The sequence below is a fragment of the Podarcis liolepis genome (genome assembly GCF_965112155.1).
Source record: "Podarcis liolepis genome assembly, chromosome: 2".
NCBI classification, from domain to species: domain Eukaryota; kingdom Metazoa; phylum Chordata; class Lepidosauria; order Squamata; family Lacertidae; genus Podarcis; species Podarcis liolepis.
Genome location: NC_139555.1, coordinates 67,690,535 through 67,711,236, shown reverse-complemented (window position 1 = coordinate 67,711,236; position 20,702 = coordinate 67,690,535). Strand labels below are relative to the sequence as shown.

The window sequence follows — 20,702 nt, the reverse complement described above, 5'->3', positions numbered from 1 at the left end:
ACTTCTGCACATGGTTGCCAATAATCTGTGCTCATCAGATTCACCACCACTGATGATCTCGGAGTTTGACAGACTAGTTCAACCACATTGAAGAGGTTGTGTGATTTAGTTCTAAGAAATTATATTTTACATGTAATAAGGGGACTATCTCAGATCTGGCTATCTGGTCCGCCCCCTACCCTTCAGCACAGAAAGCCTGCTCTTTATAGCTGAAGTGCAGCAAATGACAATTCAGGTTTTCAATGGATAGCTGTTTGCTCCAATTCAGTGGCAAAGAACAAGTTTTTGCAGGGAAAGCTCCGGAGTGAAAAAAAGGAGAACTAGGATAGGGAACTTTAAATTGTAGAGGAAAGTTAAGTGTAAATAAGCCCTTACTGACAGTGGCTCTTGGGGGTTTCAGACTGTTAGAATATGTTACAGCAGGAGCTCCTAAAACAAGGTTAAACACTTTTCAGTTTAGCTAGGTACTGAATGCAATGCCTTGGCATCCACACCTTTGCAAGGGAGGAAGAAAACCAGAACAGCTTGGCCCCACCCATGTGACTCCCCTTTGTTCCACCCATGTGGCCTTATTGGCCCTGCCTATATGACCTCCTTGGCCACAGGCCACCCCACAAAGTCCAGGGGCTACCAGCTGCCACCACAGGTAATGTCTGCAACATGATGGTTGTGTGAAACCATGGGGGGCTGCTTCCCACCATGTGCTTGTTCTCTTCTTTATTATCACAAAGTATTCCCACTAGAAATTTGTGTGGCAGACCACAACTCTCCATGCAGGTGAGTTGCAGTTGATCTATAAAGCACACTGTTGTAGCTGAAACAGATCATTGTGCAGAGCAGCTGCCCCACCAGCGCTATTTTGTTCATGCCTTCAGAATGCCATCACTTTGTTTGATCCTGTGAGGAATGAAAGAAGTAAAGGGAGTGAAATTTGTTGGTGAAAGGAGTGTGCCTCCTTCCAAGCTGGGCAAAAATACAGTATGCGCCAGGGAAGAAAAATAGAAATTCAATTAGCTCTCAGCAATCAGAGAAGAAGAAGAAGAAAAATCAATGCTGGTTGCCAATGCACCTTTTAAAAATACAATTTTTAGATTGATCAGAAAGCATAGAGAGTTGCTATGGACAAAATTATATATAAGGATTTAATAGCCTTACTACTGGCTGCAGTTTGTCTGGAATTAGCCAAGCATTGGTGGTACAAAACTCCATTTTTGTTGCAGTGGTAGACCAAGGTCTAGGGCACAGCACTGGCTGAAAAACTTTAAAACTGAGTGTGTAGGGGAGCCAAACATAAAGATTTGTTTGCAAATATGTGTTATCCCCTATGTCTCTGGACAACATGGACTTTTGAAACTTCCAGAGACACAAAAATCATTTTGGTATTATTTTTATCTGAAGTATTTGTGGTCTTAGCCTTATTCCAAATGAACACTGGACATTGTAATACGAGCTGGCGTGCATCTTTTTCCTATGTCAGTTTGAGCTTCCACTGGATATGTTTCACGATACAGCTGGTGTAGACTAAACTTTGAAACTCACTGGAACAGCAGTTTCTGAATATATTTCCATGCCAATGTTCTTCCACAATGGTATAAAGTATTGTACATTTCAACATAACAGCCCAAATTCTCATTTTTCAGTTATTCACAAGCTTGGACAGCAAAAGAAATGAAAATTGCACAGTGAGCCTCACCAGTTGTGCACTTAGCTGGTATTTCAAAACAGTGGTGATAGCTGTCAGTGTAGGAACCTGGAAGATAAGCAGATGCCATCCAGAAAAACATTTGATCATATTTATCTGTTTTTCAAATGGGAATAATACTTGGAGAGATCCGATATAGATTAGTTAGAACTTGGAAACCAGGAAGCCTTAAGTGCTATTATTATTGCTGTCATCATCCAAAGGCACTTAGACCAAACCTTGAGACATTCATCTGTCACTATTGTTCTCCTGATTCACATTTTCCCCAAACAAAATCAGCCATTCAGGAATCCTGCAAACAGCAGGCTAACTGAAGGGTGTATTGGTAGCTGGGATGAGACTAGCACTGCAATCCTGTCCTCGAGTTATGCCAGCTGGATGAAGATAGGCTTGCTCACTACTAAATCTATTGTACTGGTGGAACAAAAGGTTACAGCTGTATAATAGATTCTGTTTTGTTCCACCAATAATAGGTTATGCCAGAGTAGAGAGACTATTGTGCTGGCAATAGTCCTTTTTTTAGCCTACCTGAAGATGCTGAGAATTGGAACCTGGGAATTTTGTATGCAAAGCATGTAGCTGAACTCTGTGCAGAAGCAATTTGTAAAGTCTGAAAAATACTGTCATGCTACTAGACTCACTATTGTTATATTTGAGAGCTCCCAGGTAGGAATGTAATTCCTTATTAGCAACATTATTAGCTTGGAGTTGTAGCCAACTAAATTCTGCTCAGACTCGCTGAAACTAAGGGCCCCAAGTTAGTCATTTCTACCAACTTAAATGGGTCTACTAGCATTGAATGCAGCCCACAAACTCCAGCAATGCTGAGCTATTCAGATATTGCATCTGGGTGGCTCTGTTTGCTGGTAATAGAAGTATTTTTATACTGCCCTTCAGATACTGTCTCAGGAAGGTCTTTGATTTGAGCATACCTCTTGGATGCAGCATCCTACAGCCAGGATGCTCTGCTGCTGATGAAAAATGAGCTGACCGATTGGTAAATGTCTCATTTTGACAAAATCCAGGGTGTGGCTCCCAGCCAGTCCCATCCTGATGAAAGTTATGTTGAAGGAATCATTAGAATTCAAACCAACCCTCATCAGACTGGTTTTCGTGGCTAATGATGGCTGTTCTGAAGGTTATGTCACAAGGAAGGCGGAGAAACCTGTCTCCTATATGTACATATGCAATCAGAGCTTCATCTGTGTGGCTTCTTGTGAGCAATGAGCTAAGAGAATCAAAACACGTTTACCACCATTATCCTTACCATGAAGGTAGCAGGGGTCTTTGTGGCCCTGGCACTTTTCAGCCACTTTGAAGGTAAGCTACATTTGTTATAACCAGTGTCTGTGGCGGGGGATGTGATCTTTGCCTAAGGAGTGGGCACTATGTTTTCCTTTAAAACTAATGATAACTAAGACATTACCTAACAGGAGAACTAGCTTATTTGAAGAGAAAACTGAGGAAAGCCAAGATGATTTATGGAACTGGTGGTGGGCATACCTTTGTTGTTGTCAAATACCTTGAAGGTTTGCAAGTGAAGAAGGTAGAGAGCTTCCTTGTTTTGGCAAAAGCAATATCTATTTTCATCTATTTTGCCTTTTGGGTGGACAGTTCAAATGGACTGACTGATGAAATGACATTCTTTTGTCAAAACGTGGTTGAGTGTTTGTATCCATGCATAGGGCAGACTTGGAATTCTTCAACTCGTTCAACAGAGTTGACATTAAACAGGAATGAAGATAAAGATAGGGTGATTCTGCAGAGAGAGAGAGAGAGAGAGAGAGAGAGAGAGAGAGAGAGCGCAAATATGGACCAACCAATCAGGGCTCAGTATGGCTGTTATTGTATGTATATATAAATAGAATTCTGCATTCATTGTCATAAAATCTAGAGAATCCTGCCATCTGCAAGTAGTTGAACTTAATGTGTCTGGAATTTCCCCCCTTGCTCTTTGAGTTGTTTATCCCAATGTCTATCAGTGCCTCTTGGGTAAGTTATTATCAGCTGGTTGATTTGCCAGAGGAATTGCAGAAGCAGTGGCTATAAGTAGCAGGATGTAACAATGGACAGCACTGGACAAGTCAGGTAGACTGATAGTGATCCAGTCTGAAGGACCTGTCACTTCCAGTGACATGCAGATTGGACATTCTGTGCTAGTTTTCAGTACAACTTGATTTGCTTTCAGTTCTCATTGGCATCAGGGGGTGTCTGCTGTCTGTGGCCTGTGGAGTCTCCTTATCTAGCAGACTTGTGGTGTGGAGGGGGGCAGCAAATTTCTCAGTGCAACCATTGCATCTTAACCGCTACAGCTTCCCAGGTGGTCCCAAAATTGTGGTAAGTGGCAAGATGTGCCCATCACAAAGTGACTTCAGAAGGAAGATATCTTGACATTATTAACTGGACCAGCATAGGTCACCTCTGCTCCATGGACCAAAGTGGAAACAAGCAGTGGCACCAAAGATTGCTTACTGAGCTGGGGTGTTAAGGAGAGATGGTAATCTTCAGATCTGTGGTTTAGTTAGGGCAGGGATGAGGAACCTGTAGCCCTCCAGATGTGGGTAGACTTCAACTCCCACCATCCCTTATTATTAGCCACACTGGCAGGAAGGCCACAAACTCCCCACCCCTGAGTTAGGGTAATAATATTTCATATAGAGAGCTCCCTGCTTTATATTGACTTATTGCTGTTGGCATCTGTCTGTCTTGATGGACAATGGAGAGAACCTTTGGGGCTGAAGTCAAACTGCTTCATTAGCAGCACCGAAGTGAACGTACAGGGTGCAAACCTGGGCAGTGTGTATAGAGGTCCTGGGCTGCCCAGATGACAAGTCCCCCCTCTTGGCCTCGCTGATGTGTTTCAAAGGAAAGCAGAGTAATATGTTTGGCACCAGCTGCAGGAATTGCCAGAAGGAGGCATACAAGGCCCCATCAAACTGTCTTATGGACTCTACTTTGGATTTGTGTAGGGTTTATGCCTTAGCCTTTTCTTCTTCTGAAGATATCCCACAAGGCAGCAGAAGTTTAGGATCAGAGTTTTCTTCTTCTAGATGGGCTACTTTCCCAGGTTGACAAGCCCCACCTGCCCCTCACTTCCCTCTACATCACATGCAGAAACCGCCTTCTTGACCATTAGACCCTCTATTGGTCTTGTCCACTCAATCCACTGCAGTCTGTCTTTTCATGTAGAGGAAGTCCCTAATTCACTGAGGGTTTGAGACTCAGCAGCTACGCTCACCTGGTTTAGTCAGCCAGTCGAAGCCATTCCTGGGGTGTGGCTTCTGTCGCATGCTGACAGCTTCTAGGAACCACAGTGGAGAGCTAAGTGCAGGGTGGGGACCAAAGGTGGACTAACTATCCCAGAAGGAGCATGATGTGTCCCCCACCACATGCAATACCCCTCCCCAAACACCCCATATATTGACTAGGCTGCTTTATATGAAATACTAGAATAAAACAGTGTAAGTTCCATTAAAAAGAAATGTAAAAGGGGAGAAAGGAAGAAAAAGAAACAAAAAAAGAGGCTGTACGACATGCTGTTCTAAATATCTAAATCAGTTTAGTTAAGGACAGTATTCTAGGCTTGGATTTGGGTTGTAAGATGTTTCTGACAAATGTTACATTAACTAATCCTTGTTAAGAACTTCATATAGCTCAGTCCCAACATTTTGAGAACCACACAGAAATATCGGCTCTGGATCCATTCCAGTCCGGCTTCCGCGCTGGTCATGGGACTGAGACGGCTCTGGTTGCCCTAACAGATGATCTTCGTAGACAGCTGGATCGAGGCGGGTCGGGGCTGCTGATTCTTCTAGATCTGTCAGCAGCTTTTGACATGGTGGATCACGAACTTCTGGACCACCGCCTTGCCGAAGTGGGGATTCAGGGCACAGTCCTTCAATGGCTGCACTCGTTTCTCTCTGCTCGGGGACAGAGGGTGGTGCTTGGGGGGGAATTGTCATCACGCCACTCCTTGGTGTGTGGAGTACCTCAGGGTGCGATACTCTCCCCGATGCTTTTCAACATCTTTATGCGCCCCCTCGCCCAGCTTGTTCAGAGTTTTGGGCTGGGTTGCCATCAGTATGCCGATGACACCCAACTCTATCTGTTGATGGATGGCCATCCTGACTCGGCCCCAGACACACTGACCAGATGTTTGGAAGCTGTGGCTGCATGCTTACGTGGGAGCCGGTTGAAGCTAAATCCTTTGAAGACAGAGGTCCTGTGGCTGGGATGGGGCGATATGGGATTGGGGGGCAACTCCCATCTCTTGCGGGGGCGCAATTAGTGCCAGCACCGTCCGTTAAGAGTTTGGGTGTAATCTTCGACACCTCCCTTTCCATGGAGGCGCAGATTGCAGCTATAACAAAGGCGGCATTTTTCCATCTCCGCCAAGCTAAGCAGTTGGCTCCTTACCTCTCTCGCCCTGACCTAGCCACTGTGATCCATGCGATGGTCACCTCCAGACTGAATTATTGTAACTCGCTCTACGTGGGGCTACCCTTGAGACTGACGCAGAAACTCCAGCGGGTGCAGAATGCTGCAGCGAGACTCCTTACAAGGTCTTCGCTGTGAGATCACATTCACCCGGTGCTATACCAGCTGCACTGGCTCCCGGTGGAGTACAGGATCAGGTTTAAGGTGCTGGTTTTAACCTTTAAAGCCCTATACGGCCTAGGACCCTCGTACCTACGGGACCGCCTCTCCTGGTATGCCCCACAGAGAAACTTACGGTCTTCAAATAAAAACATCTTGAAGGTCCCAGGCCACAGAGAAGTTAGGCTGGCCTCAACTAGAGCCAGGGCTTTCTCGGCTGTGGCTCCGATCTGGTGGAACACTCTGTCACAAGAGACCAGGGCCCTGCGGGACTTGACATCTTTCCGCAGGGCCTGCAAGACAGAGCTGTTCCACCAGGCCTTTGGCCAGGGCACAGCCTGACTCCCTCCCTCGGCAATCTTCGTGGAGCTCTGGCCCAATGGTTGCCAGTGGCTTGAATTAATTAATTTTATAATGAATGATTTTAGAATGTTGTTTATGCTGTACTTTTGTACTGTTTTATTGTTGTTAGCCGCCCTGAGCCCGGCTTCGGCTGGGAAGGGCGGGATATAAATAAAATTTATTATTATTATTATTATGAATCAAGGAATTTGCAGTTAGTAGTATTATATAATTAGCTAGTGGGCAACCAGCCCAATGCACAATCTCATTAAATAAAAGTGCTTACATTTAGCACAGTTCCCATTAAAAGCCATGCTCAGGACTGTGTTTCCATAGGTGCACCATCATCATCACTTGCAGAACGAGGAGAGACCTATATGATCATGATGTGCACAAAGTGTCACTACAAGCGACAATAAGTAACTCAGGCAAGCATGTGCCTCAAAATTATAGAAAGCAGTGAAGGAATGGGTTTCTGTGTAGTAAGTTTTAAAACTGTTTCAACCCCCCCCCCTTGTTCTTTCAAAAGAGAGCACTTTTAAATGCGTAAAACTTGAACTGTTCAGCAAAACCATAATAAGGACACAACTGCATAAACAGTTCTCTCCCTTATCAGTTTGACGGCAAGACTGGCCTTGACTTTACCAGTAGAACAGACACAGACATATCTTATGTCCTGGCCACAAATGACGCAGAGACCCAAGTCTGGGACTAACGCCAGAACATGTTCTCGGAAGTAGTGACCTCTTGCTTCAAGATAGGAGTAGGAACAGGAATATCCTTTTATGGTCAGGAGTGCAGGAAGGAAGATCCTTTTATGGTTGAGAGTACCAGTGCAGGAATATATGTGATGTCAACCTGCGTACGTAGGCCGACGTGGTTGGGCTCCTAGGGGAGGAGTGAGAGGGTGCCTGGAGGATATATAAACTGCACGAAACCTGTCATTTCTTCGGACTTGCTAGGGACTAATCACGCAAGTGCCTTCTGCTATCTGGAGAGCAGAATAAACTCTTTCTTTGAACCAACTCGGTGTCATTTTGACTTCCTTCCTCCTGTCCCGGAGCAACGCAGACCCAATCGGTAAACTCCAATAAGGCTACAGCCGGACTGCAAGCCCAAACCATATTTATTGAGAAATAAGTCCCTCTGATTTCAGTAAGGTTTATTTCTAATACTTAGGATTACAGGGTAATTCAGTGTAAATAATTTTCACATCAACCCAGCAAGTGTGTTTTGTGCAAGCAGCTGGTCTGAGTTTGCATTATGAGGCTCACCTGACCCCCTTTGAAGTCCACTGGTACATTTGGTGTGGATGGCTATGCAGCTCTCTGTCAAGGACCACTAACCTTATGCAAGAAAGCAGAAGGCTATATGGATCAAGGAAATTCAGATTAACTGAAACATCTCCTTTTTAAAAAGTAATTTTTATTAAAGATTTTCTTGGTTTACAAAAGTACATGCATTTGAAACGCTGAAACAAAGAAAATCATCAAACCATTAATTCTAGCATACAACATCTCCATGATTGGTATTATTAATTGTATTATAATTTGGTATTGTTATAATGAGGCTATTATTGGATTGCTGTAACTGAAAACTAATAAAAATTACTATCAAAAGTATGTGCATTGTCTCTTTTTCAGGTTGTAAAGTCTTTTCTATAGATCAGTTACATTTGTTACGAGATGTTAGTGTTGAGTACAGTATAAGGTAGGGGAAAGAGAGGGGGGGAGAGTGCGGTGGTGAAATTTATATTTTTTTAATAGTGGACGTGTGGGGTTTTGTGTCAGTGTCAACTGGATACAGTAGGTTCTCTTTCTATTCGCTTGTTACATTTCCTTTGTAGTGAGAGGGATTGGGGGACAGGGTGTAGTTGGCTGTCTGTGGTTGTCTGTAGTGGGGTTTGTTTGCATTTGTGAGTGGGGAGGGTTTGTTGGGTCACCTAACTGTAACCACCTCTTTGATTGAGTCGTTGTCTTTTTAAAACTTGAATTTGTACAATGACAATGCAAGAATTTACAATCTGTGTATTTTTGTTGCAGGTGTTGCCAGTCAAATGAGATACCAGGTTAGTTCAGACTTTTCTCTTATTTTTCCTAAATCAGGCCGTGTACATTCACTCATACATTTAAAACACCCCACCAAGAATTCTGGGAACTGTAGTTTGTTAAAGGTGCTGAGAATTCACTTGCATTTGGTAATGATTTTTCACGTGTTATTTGTGAAATGAATAACATTGCTGGAGTTTAACTGTTGCAGTTCAGCCAACATCTCTGTTGCCCAATATTTCCAAAAGGCTTGCAACGTAGGACAGGATTCCCCCCCCCAAAAAAAAAGAAGAAGGCAAAAATGCACCTGGAAACTACATAATAGCCTGGTTAATACTGCCTCCTGGCAACCCATCTTCCCCATTGCCCAGTCATTGTGATCATGCTTTCTAATCAATGGAGATCCTTTTGGGATTCTCTGGCTAGATTGCATTAAGAAATCCTGGTGGATTCTTAGTGCTACTCCCCAGTCTCTGACCAATATTAGTAGGTTGGAGGGTGAATTAATGCTCTATGGGGCCTCCCTGCTCTAACCAACATGGAATAGTGGTAGAACTATCCAACATGGTGGCACATGTTTTTTAAGGAGCATATGGCTTAGTAGAAGGGCATACACTTCGCGTGAAGAAGGTCCCAGGTTCCTTCCTGGCATATTCAGGTATGGTTAAGAAAGACTGAAACCCTGGAGAGCTGTTGCCAGTCATTGTCAACAACGAGCAGCAGTAGACAGTGTGGTGGGGCTATGCCATCCACTTGAACTCTATTCAGCTGAGTTGCAGAAGGGAAGAATGTGGTGGTGGTGTGGTGTAAATGCGCTGACATAGCACCAGATTGCTTCTGTTGGTGTGTTTGCAGTGCACCAGTCCCACCATTGCCATACCCAACTCCACCACAACCTTGACTGCTGGTGAAGAATAACCAATGTGATGTGCTGTTGGACTACATCTCCAATGATCTTTGACCATTGGGCATGTGGGCTGGGGATGAAGGGAGTTGGAGTCTAACCACGTTTGGAGGGTATCACTTTGGCTAGTTCTGGTGTAAACGGTACTGAGCTAGGTGGACCAATGGTCCAGCCTGGTCTAAGGTAGCTTCCAGTGTTACACTAGCATTAAACACAAGGCTTACAGAATCCCTGCCTCAGCTACCTATGACCATCATATTGAAATGCCCAGGTAACAGAGGGCTCCATCTATCTGCAAGTTCACCTTCACTCATTTTAATGAGATTGCAGTGCTGAACCTCTTGGTGGATTGTGTCCAGAGTTTGACTATCATCTGAGCTCCATTTTTGTTACCACTCCCCTCCAGAAATGTCTAAAATTTGAGTGGGATTTTCCATTCAAATGAAACAAACATTGAAACTCAGTGACAGAGCAAGCGAAAGCGAAAACTAGAAGAGGGTTACATTCCCCACCTTCATATTACTCACTTCCATTCCATATAAACATACAGAACTGAAGCAATTTAAGGATTGCAGAAGCAGAAAAAGGCAAGCAAGCCTCATTAAGCGTTCCTTTATCCCTTTAGGAGGGCATGTGCCGTGAATTCCAACCATTTTTAGAGGATGGGAATTTATACTGCAACAGAGATATAGACCCTGTTTTCGGTCCTGATGGCAGGAGACATATGAACAAGTGTGTCATGTGCCGTGAAGTCTTGTGAGTATTAGAAACAACCACTTGTTTCAGAGATGCTAATGCCATGATGAGAGCTGTTATACTGGTTGTTTCCCCTATGTCTTCTCCTACAGACAATTTCCTAGTTCCATCTCTATGGCAGAAACCCCTTGGCTGAGGCAAACACTGCAACTTATAACCCCCAGAACAGAGAGGTCAGTTTCATGCCTTGCTGTTCCCCCAGGCCATCAAGATCAACACCAAAAGTGGATCCAAAAATCAAGGCCATCAAGGCAGCAGGGAAGATCTAGCACACATTAGAAATCACACAGGGCTTTAGTTTCAATGCATGCAAGATTCCTTCCATGAAAGAGAAGCTATTCGGATTTAGTGAGCAGGAGTCTGCATCAATATTAAGATGAGACCTGTGCTCATTCCCTAAGATTCATTTCAGATTCGGAAGGTGCTCAGGGATGCGTGGTTTAATCAGTCTCCATGAATATGATTCTCAGCAATACAAATGGGCTCTGAAATATCCTTTTCATACCAGTGGTTTGTGTAAATGGCCATCTAGGCAATATTTCACAGAAGGTTGGCAACACTTCAGTACCATCAAGTTGTATCCAATGCTGCCCATGTACATGTAGAACAGACTTCCTCTTTGTACAATGGGACTTCCTTGCCTCCTGTGCATCCACAAAATCTGCTTGGGAGGACTGAGAAATACTCTGGGGCAAAATTTGGAAGTGTATGGGGAAACTGCAAAGAGAAGGAGAGGAAAATGAAGTCCTGGTACATGAGAGGAAATCTACTGGTGCAACAATGGTTTCTGTCCATTAAAATGAGTAGGACAAATTAGTTATATGAGTAAGACTGATTGATTTTAATGGGATTTCTATGAATTGGGGCTAGAAATGATTGAAGGCACTTGTTATCAGATCCTATTTAACTACATCATGGAAGACTCAATAGAGAAAAGTCCTTAGATTAGAGATTCTAAGCAAATAACATTCCTTACCTACTTTACGTCTTGATTTCTTCTGTTCTCTTTTATGTGAGCAGTTCTCTTGCATTCCAAGAACCTCTTGTGTGAAAAAAGATTGCGGGGTTTGTATTGAACTTTATATCACCCTACACTAAAGTGTTGAACCATTTACATTTTCCATTCATAATTTCTTCTCTGTTTTTGTTTATTATCTTCATTAATAGGAGAAGGAGAGCAATTGCTGGTTGGCCCAAAAATCCTTCTTCAGCAAAGGTGAGGAGAAATTTTAAAGCTATCCAATGGCATCTAATAGCGTTGATTCCATTAGTGTTATAAGGAGGAAAACAATTTTAGATTATTTCAGGAGTTTGAAGGAGATGGAGAATAACTGAAAATTGCTCCTCTTCTTATGTGGCTTTACCATCACCTGAGCAACGTTGTTGGCTACAACCTACAGTTCTTGCTAACAGTGCTATCCTGTGCAAACTTCCCTGGGAGTAAGTCCCAGGATCGTATTTTCATGCTCAGGCACAGAGAGCCCGCCACCTGGTGCCTCACACCATGTATAAAGATACACAGACCTACATTCATGGATCCAAAAAAGGAAAAAGGGGGGAAAGGCCACAACTGTATTGATTACAGATGTAGGTGATTTGTCTCAGGCTCTGGGTGATTTCCCACTTGGTCAGCCTGTCTGCTTCCTGCTTCCTAGGGCATCCATTCCAGGAAAAGATTGCCCTATGGTTTCCATCAAATAGAAGCAGCCCATGGAAATTGCCTGGGGAGTGCTATGGTCCTCAGCCCCCCATCTGGATTTATGGACAGAAACACCTCTCCTAGGGTTCCTTTAATGGGATACCCCAATTCCTGGAAGGGGAAGTTAAAGCAATATACTCCCCTTATGAGTAATTGCTATGAATCTGACCTAATGCTTTAACCACTAAAGTTGTGATGATTGCTGTGAGGCAAAAACCGCAAGACCAGCCAATTTGTCTGGATATAAAATTTCTTCCTGCCCCAAATACAGCAACCAAAAAATTACATAGCAAAGTGATTAACAAGGGTGGGAGACCAAAAGGGTGACTGTAGTGCCAAGGGAGAAGGCGGGCCCCTTTTTATCCTGAAGAAGAGGACCCAAGTGGAAACCAGCACAAAGTTTCCACCTGACTCTGCTCCCCCCTGCTGCCACCTCCTAAAGCCCATCCATGATTGGCCAGTTATTGTGGGTGGGTAAATTTGGATTTCCCCATGGCAGAAAGGTGAGAGGAATTTCTGAGTAGACATGTGCAGGATTGCATGGGAGGCATGAAAAATGGTATACCTGAAATATGAAGATATTATGTGTTTAAGCCCTGCATTTGACCCAGTGGCTTAGCAATTGGTTTTTGCTTTTGTGCTGGAGATATCAGACTTCATTGTCACTTGGATTGTAGCCCAATCTAATTTTACTAAATGAGATTAGAGTTACAATGCTGATACTATATGTAATTATAGTGAACCGACTTCTGGAACAGAAATTGCACAAGTGGAGACCTGCTACATTTCATGGAAATTCGGGATGGTGTCCTCCTCCACAGCACATTGCTGGTTCACTAGAAATATGGTTCAGGAAGAGTTGATTTTCATCATACACCCTCTGGCTGCTTCTTATATGTACAAATATGCTTCATTACACCAACAGTAGCAGTTTCCATTCTCCTTATGTTTTATCCTTACAACAACCTGGTAGGTTGGCCTAAGAGATTGTGATGGGTCAAAGTCATCCGGTAAAGTTAACCACTCACCAGGAATTTCAACCCAAGCATCCCTGGTCCTAGCTTAACCAAAGTGTGAGGAACTTGGGGATGGGGCCCTCCAGAAGTTGCTGGACTACAACTCCCACGATCATTTAGCCATGATGGCTAGGACTGGTGGGAAATTGAGTCCAACAATATCTAGAAGGCCACAGGCTCACCAGCCCTGCTCTAACCATTGTACCACTCTGATTCTCCAAACCTGTTCCTGCCTGTGAGTATTAATAGCAATCCTAGTTTCCGGTTTGGCTCCAGACATGGAGGGCAGATAGAACAGATAGAACAGTGCCCCCCCCCCAAAAAAAACCACACGTTATCAGGTATGGCTTAAAAGAAGTAAGGCTCATTACTTATCTAAAGAAGGTCTTCATGAGACCATTGAGTCCAGGGTCTAAAATTATCCAAGTTCACCCACTGCAGGGTCTCATTGAAAACCACAATTGAACCGTTACTAGTACTATGTGTTTTGGTTTCTGACAGGCCCAAGTTAGTGTGCCATGGTGAGTTTGTATCTTTTCGTTCTTGTGTTTCCGAGACTGAAATAGTAAACTTTCCAGGGCGGGTCCTGGGCTGCCTTCCCTGTTTGGAACATTCCAAGCACGTTGTTGGCACTCAATTACTGCTTAATGGGGTAATAACACCCAAGAGCGCTCCAGCTAGGGCAAGGTGTGGGACCAGGCATAAGCAAGCCTTAATTGCACCTTGTTTATCTTGGCCAATCCATTTCTTGCACACCTCTTTCTCTAGGCAGCAAATCTTGTCATTGACAGGCTTTTCTTTCCCAAATGATATCTTTGTTTCTTGGTCAAATTGCTTGGCTTAATTCGTCATCATAATGCTTGCTTCTGTGTGACTTACACTTGTGCAGGTTAGACTTCATAAGGTTGTGTCTAGCATTCCAGTTGAGAGGGAAGGGTTCAGAGGGAGAAGCTGCTAAGAGAAAGGGTGGGAGAAGGGTAAAGCACAAACTCTGCTGCTTTTCCCATTAAGTTTGTTTCCTCCCAGGAGCAGAGGAAAAGACGAACACAAGCTGGCAGCGTGGCAAGCAGTTCTGCTGTTAGTGTGTCCACTATATTTTTGAAATCTAATGTGTCTAACATATTTTTAGAATCTTGCTTAATATAAAGTCCAAAATAGACATTACACATCTACAAAGAAAACAGAATCTCAAGTGCTAGACATAATGTATTGGCTATTAAGCACATTTGCTGTATTGATTTATTTACATGGGAAAGAATTCTGGGTGCACAATTCCCCACTGAAACCAATGCTACCATTTGGTTGGTTTTGTGGCACTTTAAAGACTAACACATTTATGACAAACACAAGCTTTCATGGACTGTAGTCCACTTCATCAGATGCATCTGATAAAAGAAACATCTGATAAAGTAGAATGTAGTCTGCAAAAGCTCATAACATCATAAATTTGTTAGTCTTTAAGGTGCTACAAAACTGCTGTATTTGCTGCAACAGATGAACACAGCTACACCTCTGGAAACTTTCAGGTTTGTGCTCATTCTCTTAATTACTTCCAAAGAAGATTACTTCCAGGGGGCTTCATTCCTCATAAAAGACTTATTCCATTGGGTTTGGTTCAGTTAAAAGTGATTGAACATTCTGCTGATCACATGATTTTCTAAGGGACCTTAAACGCTGGATATGGGCATCCTGTTGATGGCTCATGATGAACTTTATCTTCAGCGAGACTTCAAGGAGGAAAATTGATCTTCTTCTTCCACTGTAGGATAACGACTGCAGTGAATATTGGCCTTATTTCAGAGATGGGTCATTTTCCTGCACCAGAGAGAATAATCCAGTTCGCGATGCTTCTGGCAAGCAGCATAGCAATAAATGCATAATGTGTCTACAGAAGTTGTGAGTATGCCGTAATATATTTGCTTTTTAATTATATAGGGCCTCTTTGTCTGCAACAAAGTAAAACTTTATCCATTGTTTCTTGCAGCAAAAATGGAGGTACGATGAATTCTGTTGGAAAGGACCAACCACAAAATGGAAAAAATGAGGTGAAACAAAGCTTTATCCAATTTTTTATCTGGCCATTTACATTCTGCATTTCTTGCCCATGGTGACCAAGAATGAGAAGAATCAGTTTTACTCCAAACAGGTTCCAACTCCGCTCATCCAAGGTTTTGTTGCATCCTGCACAGACATGCAGAGTTTAGCCTCTTGTTCCATATGCAAAAGTCATGTGTGTGGTAGAGTACCGCATTATGCACAGAATTAGGAAGTCCTCCCTGATGTTCCACAGGTACCTCTTATGCAGCACATTGTTAATTATGGAACTCACTGCCACAGAAGGCAACAATGGCCACCAACTTGGATGGCTTTAAAAGAGGATTAGACAAATGCAAGGATGAAAAGGCTTTCAATGGCAACTAGCCATGATGGCTATGCTGTGATTCCATGATCAGAGGCAGTAATGCTCCTGAACACTTGTTGCTGGAAATCACTGGATGGGAGAGTGTTCTTGTGCTTGGGTCCTACTTGTGGGTTTCCCACAGGCAACTGATTAGCCACTGTGAGAACAGGATGCTGGAGTAGAGGGGCCATTGGCCTGATCCAGCAGGTTATTGTTATGTTCTTATATTGACCTGCATTATCTCTGCCCAAATCAGAGAAACTACATTTGCCTGTAATGTCATTTTAAAAAATTGCGTTCAGCATTTCAGTCATTGGATTAGCTTTTAATGATTTCATTCAAAGCTAGAAAGTGGTAGACTTCAAGGTTATATTTCAGGCCTAGCCAAATTCATATCTGCATTAATTGATTATGTTCATCCCTGGATAACAGTTTTAGTCCATAAAGAGGTTATCTTAATATGCATAATGTTTAAAATACTATTTCACATTTGAGGGCAATGTCCATTTTCAAGATTATTTTTATCTGTAAGCTGTCTTGAGTCAGGTATAAATGATGATGATCATGATGAAGTTTTATATTGACTATAATGGAATGTGAATTATGCCCATGCTGTAATTAAGCATGTTGGGGAAAGTGAGAGAGAGAACTTTTCAGATCAGCTGCATCCAGATCAATTGCATACTTAGAATCTACCTTTCAATGACTCATAAAGAAGAAATAGTTCAAGGAGACTTTAATGAAAGGTCCTCTACCTATCTAACTGAACAAGCAAACAAAATAGTAAAGAACCTTCCAGATAAAAGTTGGTTATTGCATGAAACTTTTTTTAAAAAAGAAAACCCTTATACTTACCTTCCTTTTAACCTGTTTTGAATTGGCAAAGTCAGTTCATCCTCATAGATTTATTTATTTATGTTTCATTCACTCACTTTATCCTTGTTCCATCATGTGGACCCAGCTAGGAGAGGATACAGGTTGTCGGTGCACATGTTCACATCATTCTTTTGCCTTCATTAAAGCTAAAGAGAATCTATATGAAAAGTTTCTCGCTGGTGAGATGTCTAAGCAAGACCAGTTCATGAAACAGAATTGAGGAATCAAGGGCAGGCCCTTTCTTGCCAGCATTCCAGCCACCTTTGTTGGCTTTATTCACTATTGATTGAAAGCATGTTGCAACTTTTTAGAAGTTTTCATCATGCTCCACAGCAATTGATGCAGGGACCTGAGTATTCTCTGAATTGTTCTGGTGCAGTTGTCTGCCTGTGATCTGGTAAGGTGTTGACAGTATTTTAAGCACATTGTTGGGAAAAGTGGGGGAGATCGCTTTTATCATCCAGATCAATTGCATGCTTTGAATATCCCTGCTAAAGAATGATAATTAGGCTGGCCGTAGAGGGCAACACCCAACAAATGTTTCTAAGACAGAGGCACTCAGGATTCCTCTGACTAACACCTCCGTCAGACACAAGGTAGTAGGTGACATGGTTCACCCTGTCACACCCTGACACCATCTGTGTCTGTGTGATGCATTTGCTGTGAATGAAGATCCTCCAGAGTTTCCAAAAATCAGACCAGCAAAGCAAACCATGTTCTTTCTCTGCAGAGGAATGATGGATGCGATGAATATCGATCAGAGATGGGACCCAACGGAGAACTCACTTGCACCCGTGAGAATGCTCCAGTGCGGGATGCAACTGGCTACACATACAACAACAAGTGTATCATGTGCTCAGAGAAATTGTGAGTGCTCTAACTCAAAGATGAAATGATGTGCTGTCATGAATAGCAAACTTCGGCATGTAGGGTACTCTCCAAAGTTTATGGGCAGTCATTGAACACAAGAAGAAATGCCTTGTGTTTAATGTATAAAGTTTATGTAATGTTAGCTATTTAGGCCAGGGTTTTATCCCCAGGGCCACATTCCCCAGCGGGCAGCCTTCCGGGGGCCACATGCCAGTGGTGGGTGCAACAACTGGTGTGACTTTTTCCCTAGGCTGTTGACCAGCCATGCAATGTCAGAGGTTTCCACATATACTGTTTTCCATCCAGGCAAGCAAGGGGCATAAGAACAGTCAGCTAAAACCTCTTGAGGAAGATGCACATTTGAAGAAGGTGTATTAGTCCTTCCTCCCTTCACTAAATTTGCATTATAAAAAAATTGGCCAGCCAGCACGACCAATGGTCAGGGATGATGTGTGCCGTAGTCCAGTAGCATATGGAAGGTGACAGGTTCCCCCCCCCCCCAGGATCTAGGGAGTACCAGGTTGGTATAGGTTGCAGTATACCAGGTGTGGTCAACTTTTGTCCTTCCAGGTGTTGCTGAAGTACAACTCCCATCATTCCTGACCATGCTGGCTGGGACTGCGGGGAGTTGTAGTTCAACAACATCTGGAAGACCAAAGGTTCCACATTTCTGATATATTAAAACAAAGCAGCTGCTCACTTCTTTGTATATGCCTGTGGGTTTGTTCTCTCCTTATGTTTTCATTTTTGTTTTACTGTCCTTGGTTTTCTTTTCTTCTTTCAATCTTCTCCTGAATGTTCAAGTTCTAACAAGTGTTTGAACATAAGAACTCCAGTTTCCAATTCCTGTTACTCACGTTGTTCTGCATTCCATGCCTCTTAGCAAAAAAGAAGTCCGAGAAGGCAGGATCGTTGGAGGAGGAAGAGGAGGAGGCGGTGGTGGTGCTGTGGATACTTATGGGAACAGAATCGTTCAAGGGAATTTCAACCCAGGGAACAGCAACGAGGTGAGGAAAAATGTCGGGCAAGCTGCTACCTGAGCACTACTTTCCTACTCAAGAAAGGGGATGCTTTATCCTGTCTCTGATACTGTGCTATAATGTTCATCACCTAGAAAGCATGATTGGGAAGAAAGATAACATTCTCATAGCAAATCAGAAACATGAACGTAAAACATCCAGGCTGAGCTCGTTCCAAAGGCTTTAACAGCCTGGGATAACATAGTAGAAAGCAACATGCAAATAATTTCTGAACACAAGCCACAGCTTCTGTGTGGTGTGGGAGTTGCCTGATAGGTATTGGTAGATCAGAGCCAGGAAGACAGCAAATCCATGATTGCAACATGTCATGGAGATGGCTCAATCACAGAGAGGTCTCTGATGTTAAAGAAGAATGCCATGAGATGGAGAATGAAGGAAGCTCCAGATTTATAGGGTACGATCTAGGCTGCAGTGCCAGTCCTGAGAATCCAGCTGGGCCTCAGAGTTAGCTCCTTGGTTTGAACAACTTGTTAGTGGTCTGAGGAGGATACTTCCCCTGAGTGCTGCCTTAGATCTAGCCCAGCTTTCAGTAATATTACTTACAAATTAAATAGCCAAACAAGTCAAAATTATCCTTCCTTTAAGGAAAACCATTATTAGAACAATAAAAATATCAACGAAAGGAATAACTATAAACCAAACGAGTAAAAACATCCTACAGAGATAACCACACAAGCAATGAAAACTTGCTTTCACACATGACATGTTGGCATTTAGGTTCTAATGTGCCAAATATGTGGGCCCTAGTCCAGCTTTAGTCACACAAAACTAGTGGCCTTTGTTGGGGATGTATTATAAAGAGATGCTTCTGGACAATTCGGTAATGTATTAGCTGGGCTTCCCATTGTTGGGTCAGGCTAGTGGTCTTCACATTGTTTGCTTACTAATTAATTATGCTTCATTTAGAAGCGTTTATATAGTTTCCATGAGACTCCCAGTGGTTTCCTAACCAGGCTCTGATCTGGCCCACATCCAATCATGAACGAGTCATTCCCATCCATGGGGTGGGGAGCTTACACATGTTAAACGTATCCCTAATCATGCCCATCAACAATTCATATAGACCAACCAGAGATATGATTAGGGTGGCCATGCATCTTGCTTTAAAGAGGACAACTCTCTATTTGAAATGCTAACAGAGGATAGCCCTCTATTTGAAGGAGTCCTCTGTTTGAAGGGCTGTCTGGTCCAAGCCTGGTTTAAGGATGAAGAACCCTAAGGGAAAGCAGCAGAGACCTTGAAGTTACCACCAACAGTTAGCAGCAGCTCACCTGTTCACAGCCTTCATCACTATGGTGAGATGTATTTTCATTTGAATTTGCATTAGCCAGCCTGTCTAAATTTGCATTCATACATATAAATCAGTACATGCTAATTTTATTCATATCTTTGTCATATTTTGGGGTGATGCATAAGTGGCCACCCCAGAGAGGTGTCTTAAATTGTAAATAAACAGTTCTCATATTTTTAATATAAGGCTTTCATGATTTGACTAACATCAGCAACTGTTTAAGAATGAAAAGAAAAGATGCAATCTCTCCTCATGGTTTTCAATGGGAAGACCATTCATTAACCTAGCTCTGCAGTAAAAAAAACAAAAAACAAAACAAAACAAAACTCCTTTGTCTCAGGATAAAACTTTCTATTTTGCAGCCAACAGGTTTTTCCGACATGTTAAGACATGTAAGAAAATCCTTTTGAATTCACTGGGGCTTACTTGTGAATAAACAAGGTTAGGCCTGTGTTGTGAAGCTTGAATGGTGGCCCAGAGATTATAGCTGCGAAGCCCTTCCACATGTTAGGGGAGCCAGTACTGTGTGCTACATTAGTCCTGTTCAGACATTCAAACACCTGTGTAATGAAACATGGAAGAGGAGCCACACTCCATAGGCCCACCTCTGACATTGCATGCACTGAGGAGTGACACATGTATAATGCAGATATCTGCAGAGGAAGGGAGGGGTTTGTGTATTCAGCTTTACATACAGAGACCCCCCCTCCTGCAGATGTTCATGCTGCATTCACAGATGCCAGAGGGGTTACCTGGTGTGCATGATGTCAGTGGAAGGGTTTCTTAGCACATTGCTGTACAAGGGACCTCAGAAGACTGGCTGAACAGGGATATTGACATGCAGGCCTGCTTTCTCACTCTTTCTAGGCAGGGACTGATTAAGAAAATTGTTCTTCCATTGCATTATGTGCATTACGTATCACTAGTCTCCACACTCTTTTCTTGTGCTAGCTGCTTTCAATATGGGAGGATTGCCAACAGTTTCGGGGGGGTGGGTGGGGTGGGGCTGCAACGCAGTGGCATTGCTTGGAAGGAGCCACAGAGGCAGTTGCCCTGGGAGCAAAATTCTTCGGGGCGCAAAATTTCAACACCCAGTGCTGCCTCAATACAATTGCATGCTTCCGTCTCTGGGTTCCATTGAAAACGGCTTCTCCAGGAAGT

The 20,702-nt window shown here is 43.1% G+C and overlaps 1 protein-coding gene across 1 annotated transcript in view; it reads left to right on the top strand.

Moving 5' to 3' along the window:
* Positions 1-2,879: 2,879 nt before the first annotated feature.
* LOC310699842 (serine protease inhibitor Kazal-type 5-like) overlaps positions 2,880-20,702 on the top strand; it is a 30,235-nt gene continuing 12,412 nt past the window's right edge. The window contains exons 1-8 of the mRNA XM_083488458.1: positions 2,880-3,022; positions 8,683-8,708; positions 10,218-10,348; positions 11,516-11,564; positions 14,829-14,959; positions 15,048-15,108; positions 17,071-17,207; positions 18,094-18,217. Coding sequence (XP_083344584.1) covers positions 2,971-3,022; positions 8,683-8,708; positions 10,218-10,348; positions 11,516-11,564; positions 14,829-14,959; positions 15,048-15,108; positions 17,071-17,207; positions 18,094-18,217 — 711 coding nt within the window. The 5' untranslated portion in view covers positions 2,880-2,970. The remainder of the gene's footprint in view (positions 3,023-8,682; positions 8,709-10,217; positions 10,349-11,515; positions 11,565-14,828; positions 14,960-15,047; positions 15,109-17,070; positions 17,208-18,093; positions 18,218-20,702) is intronic.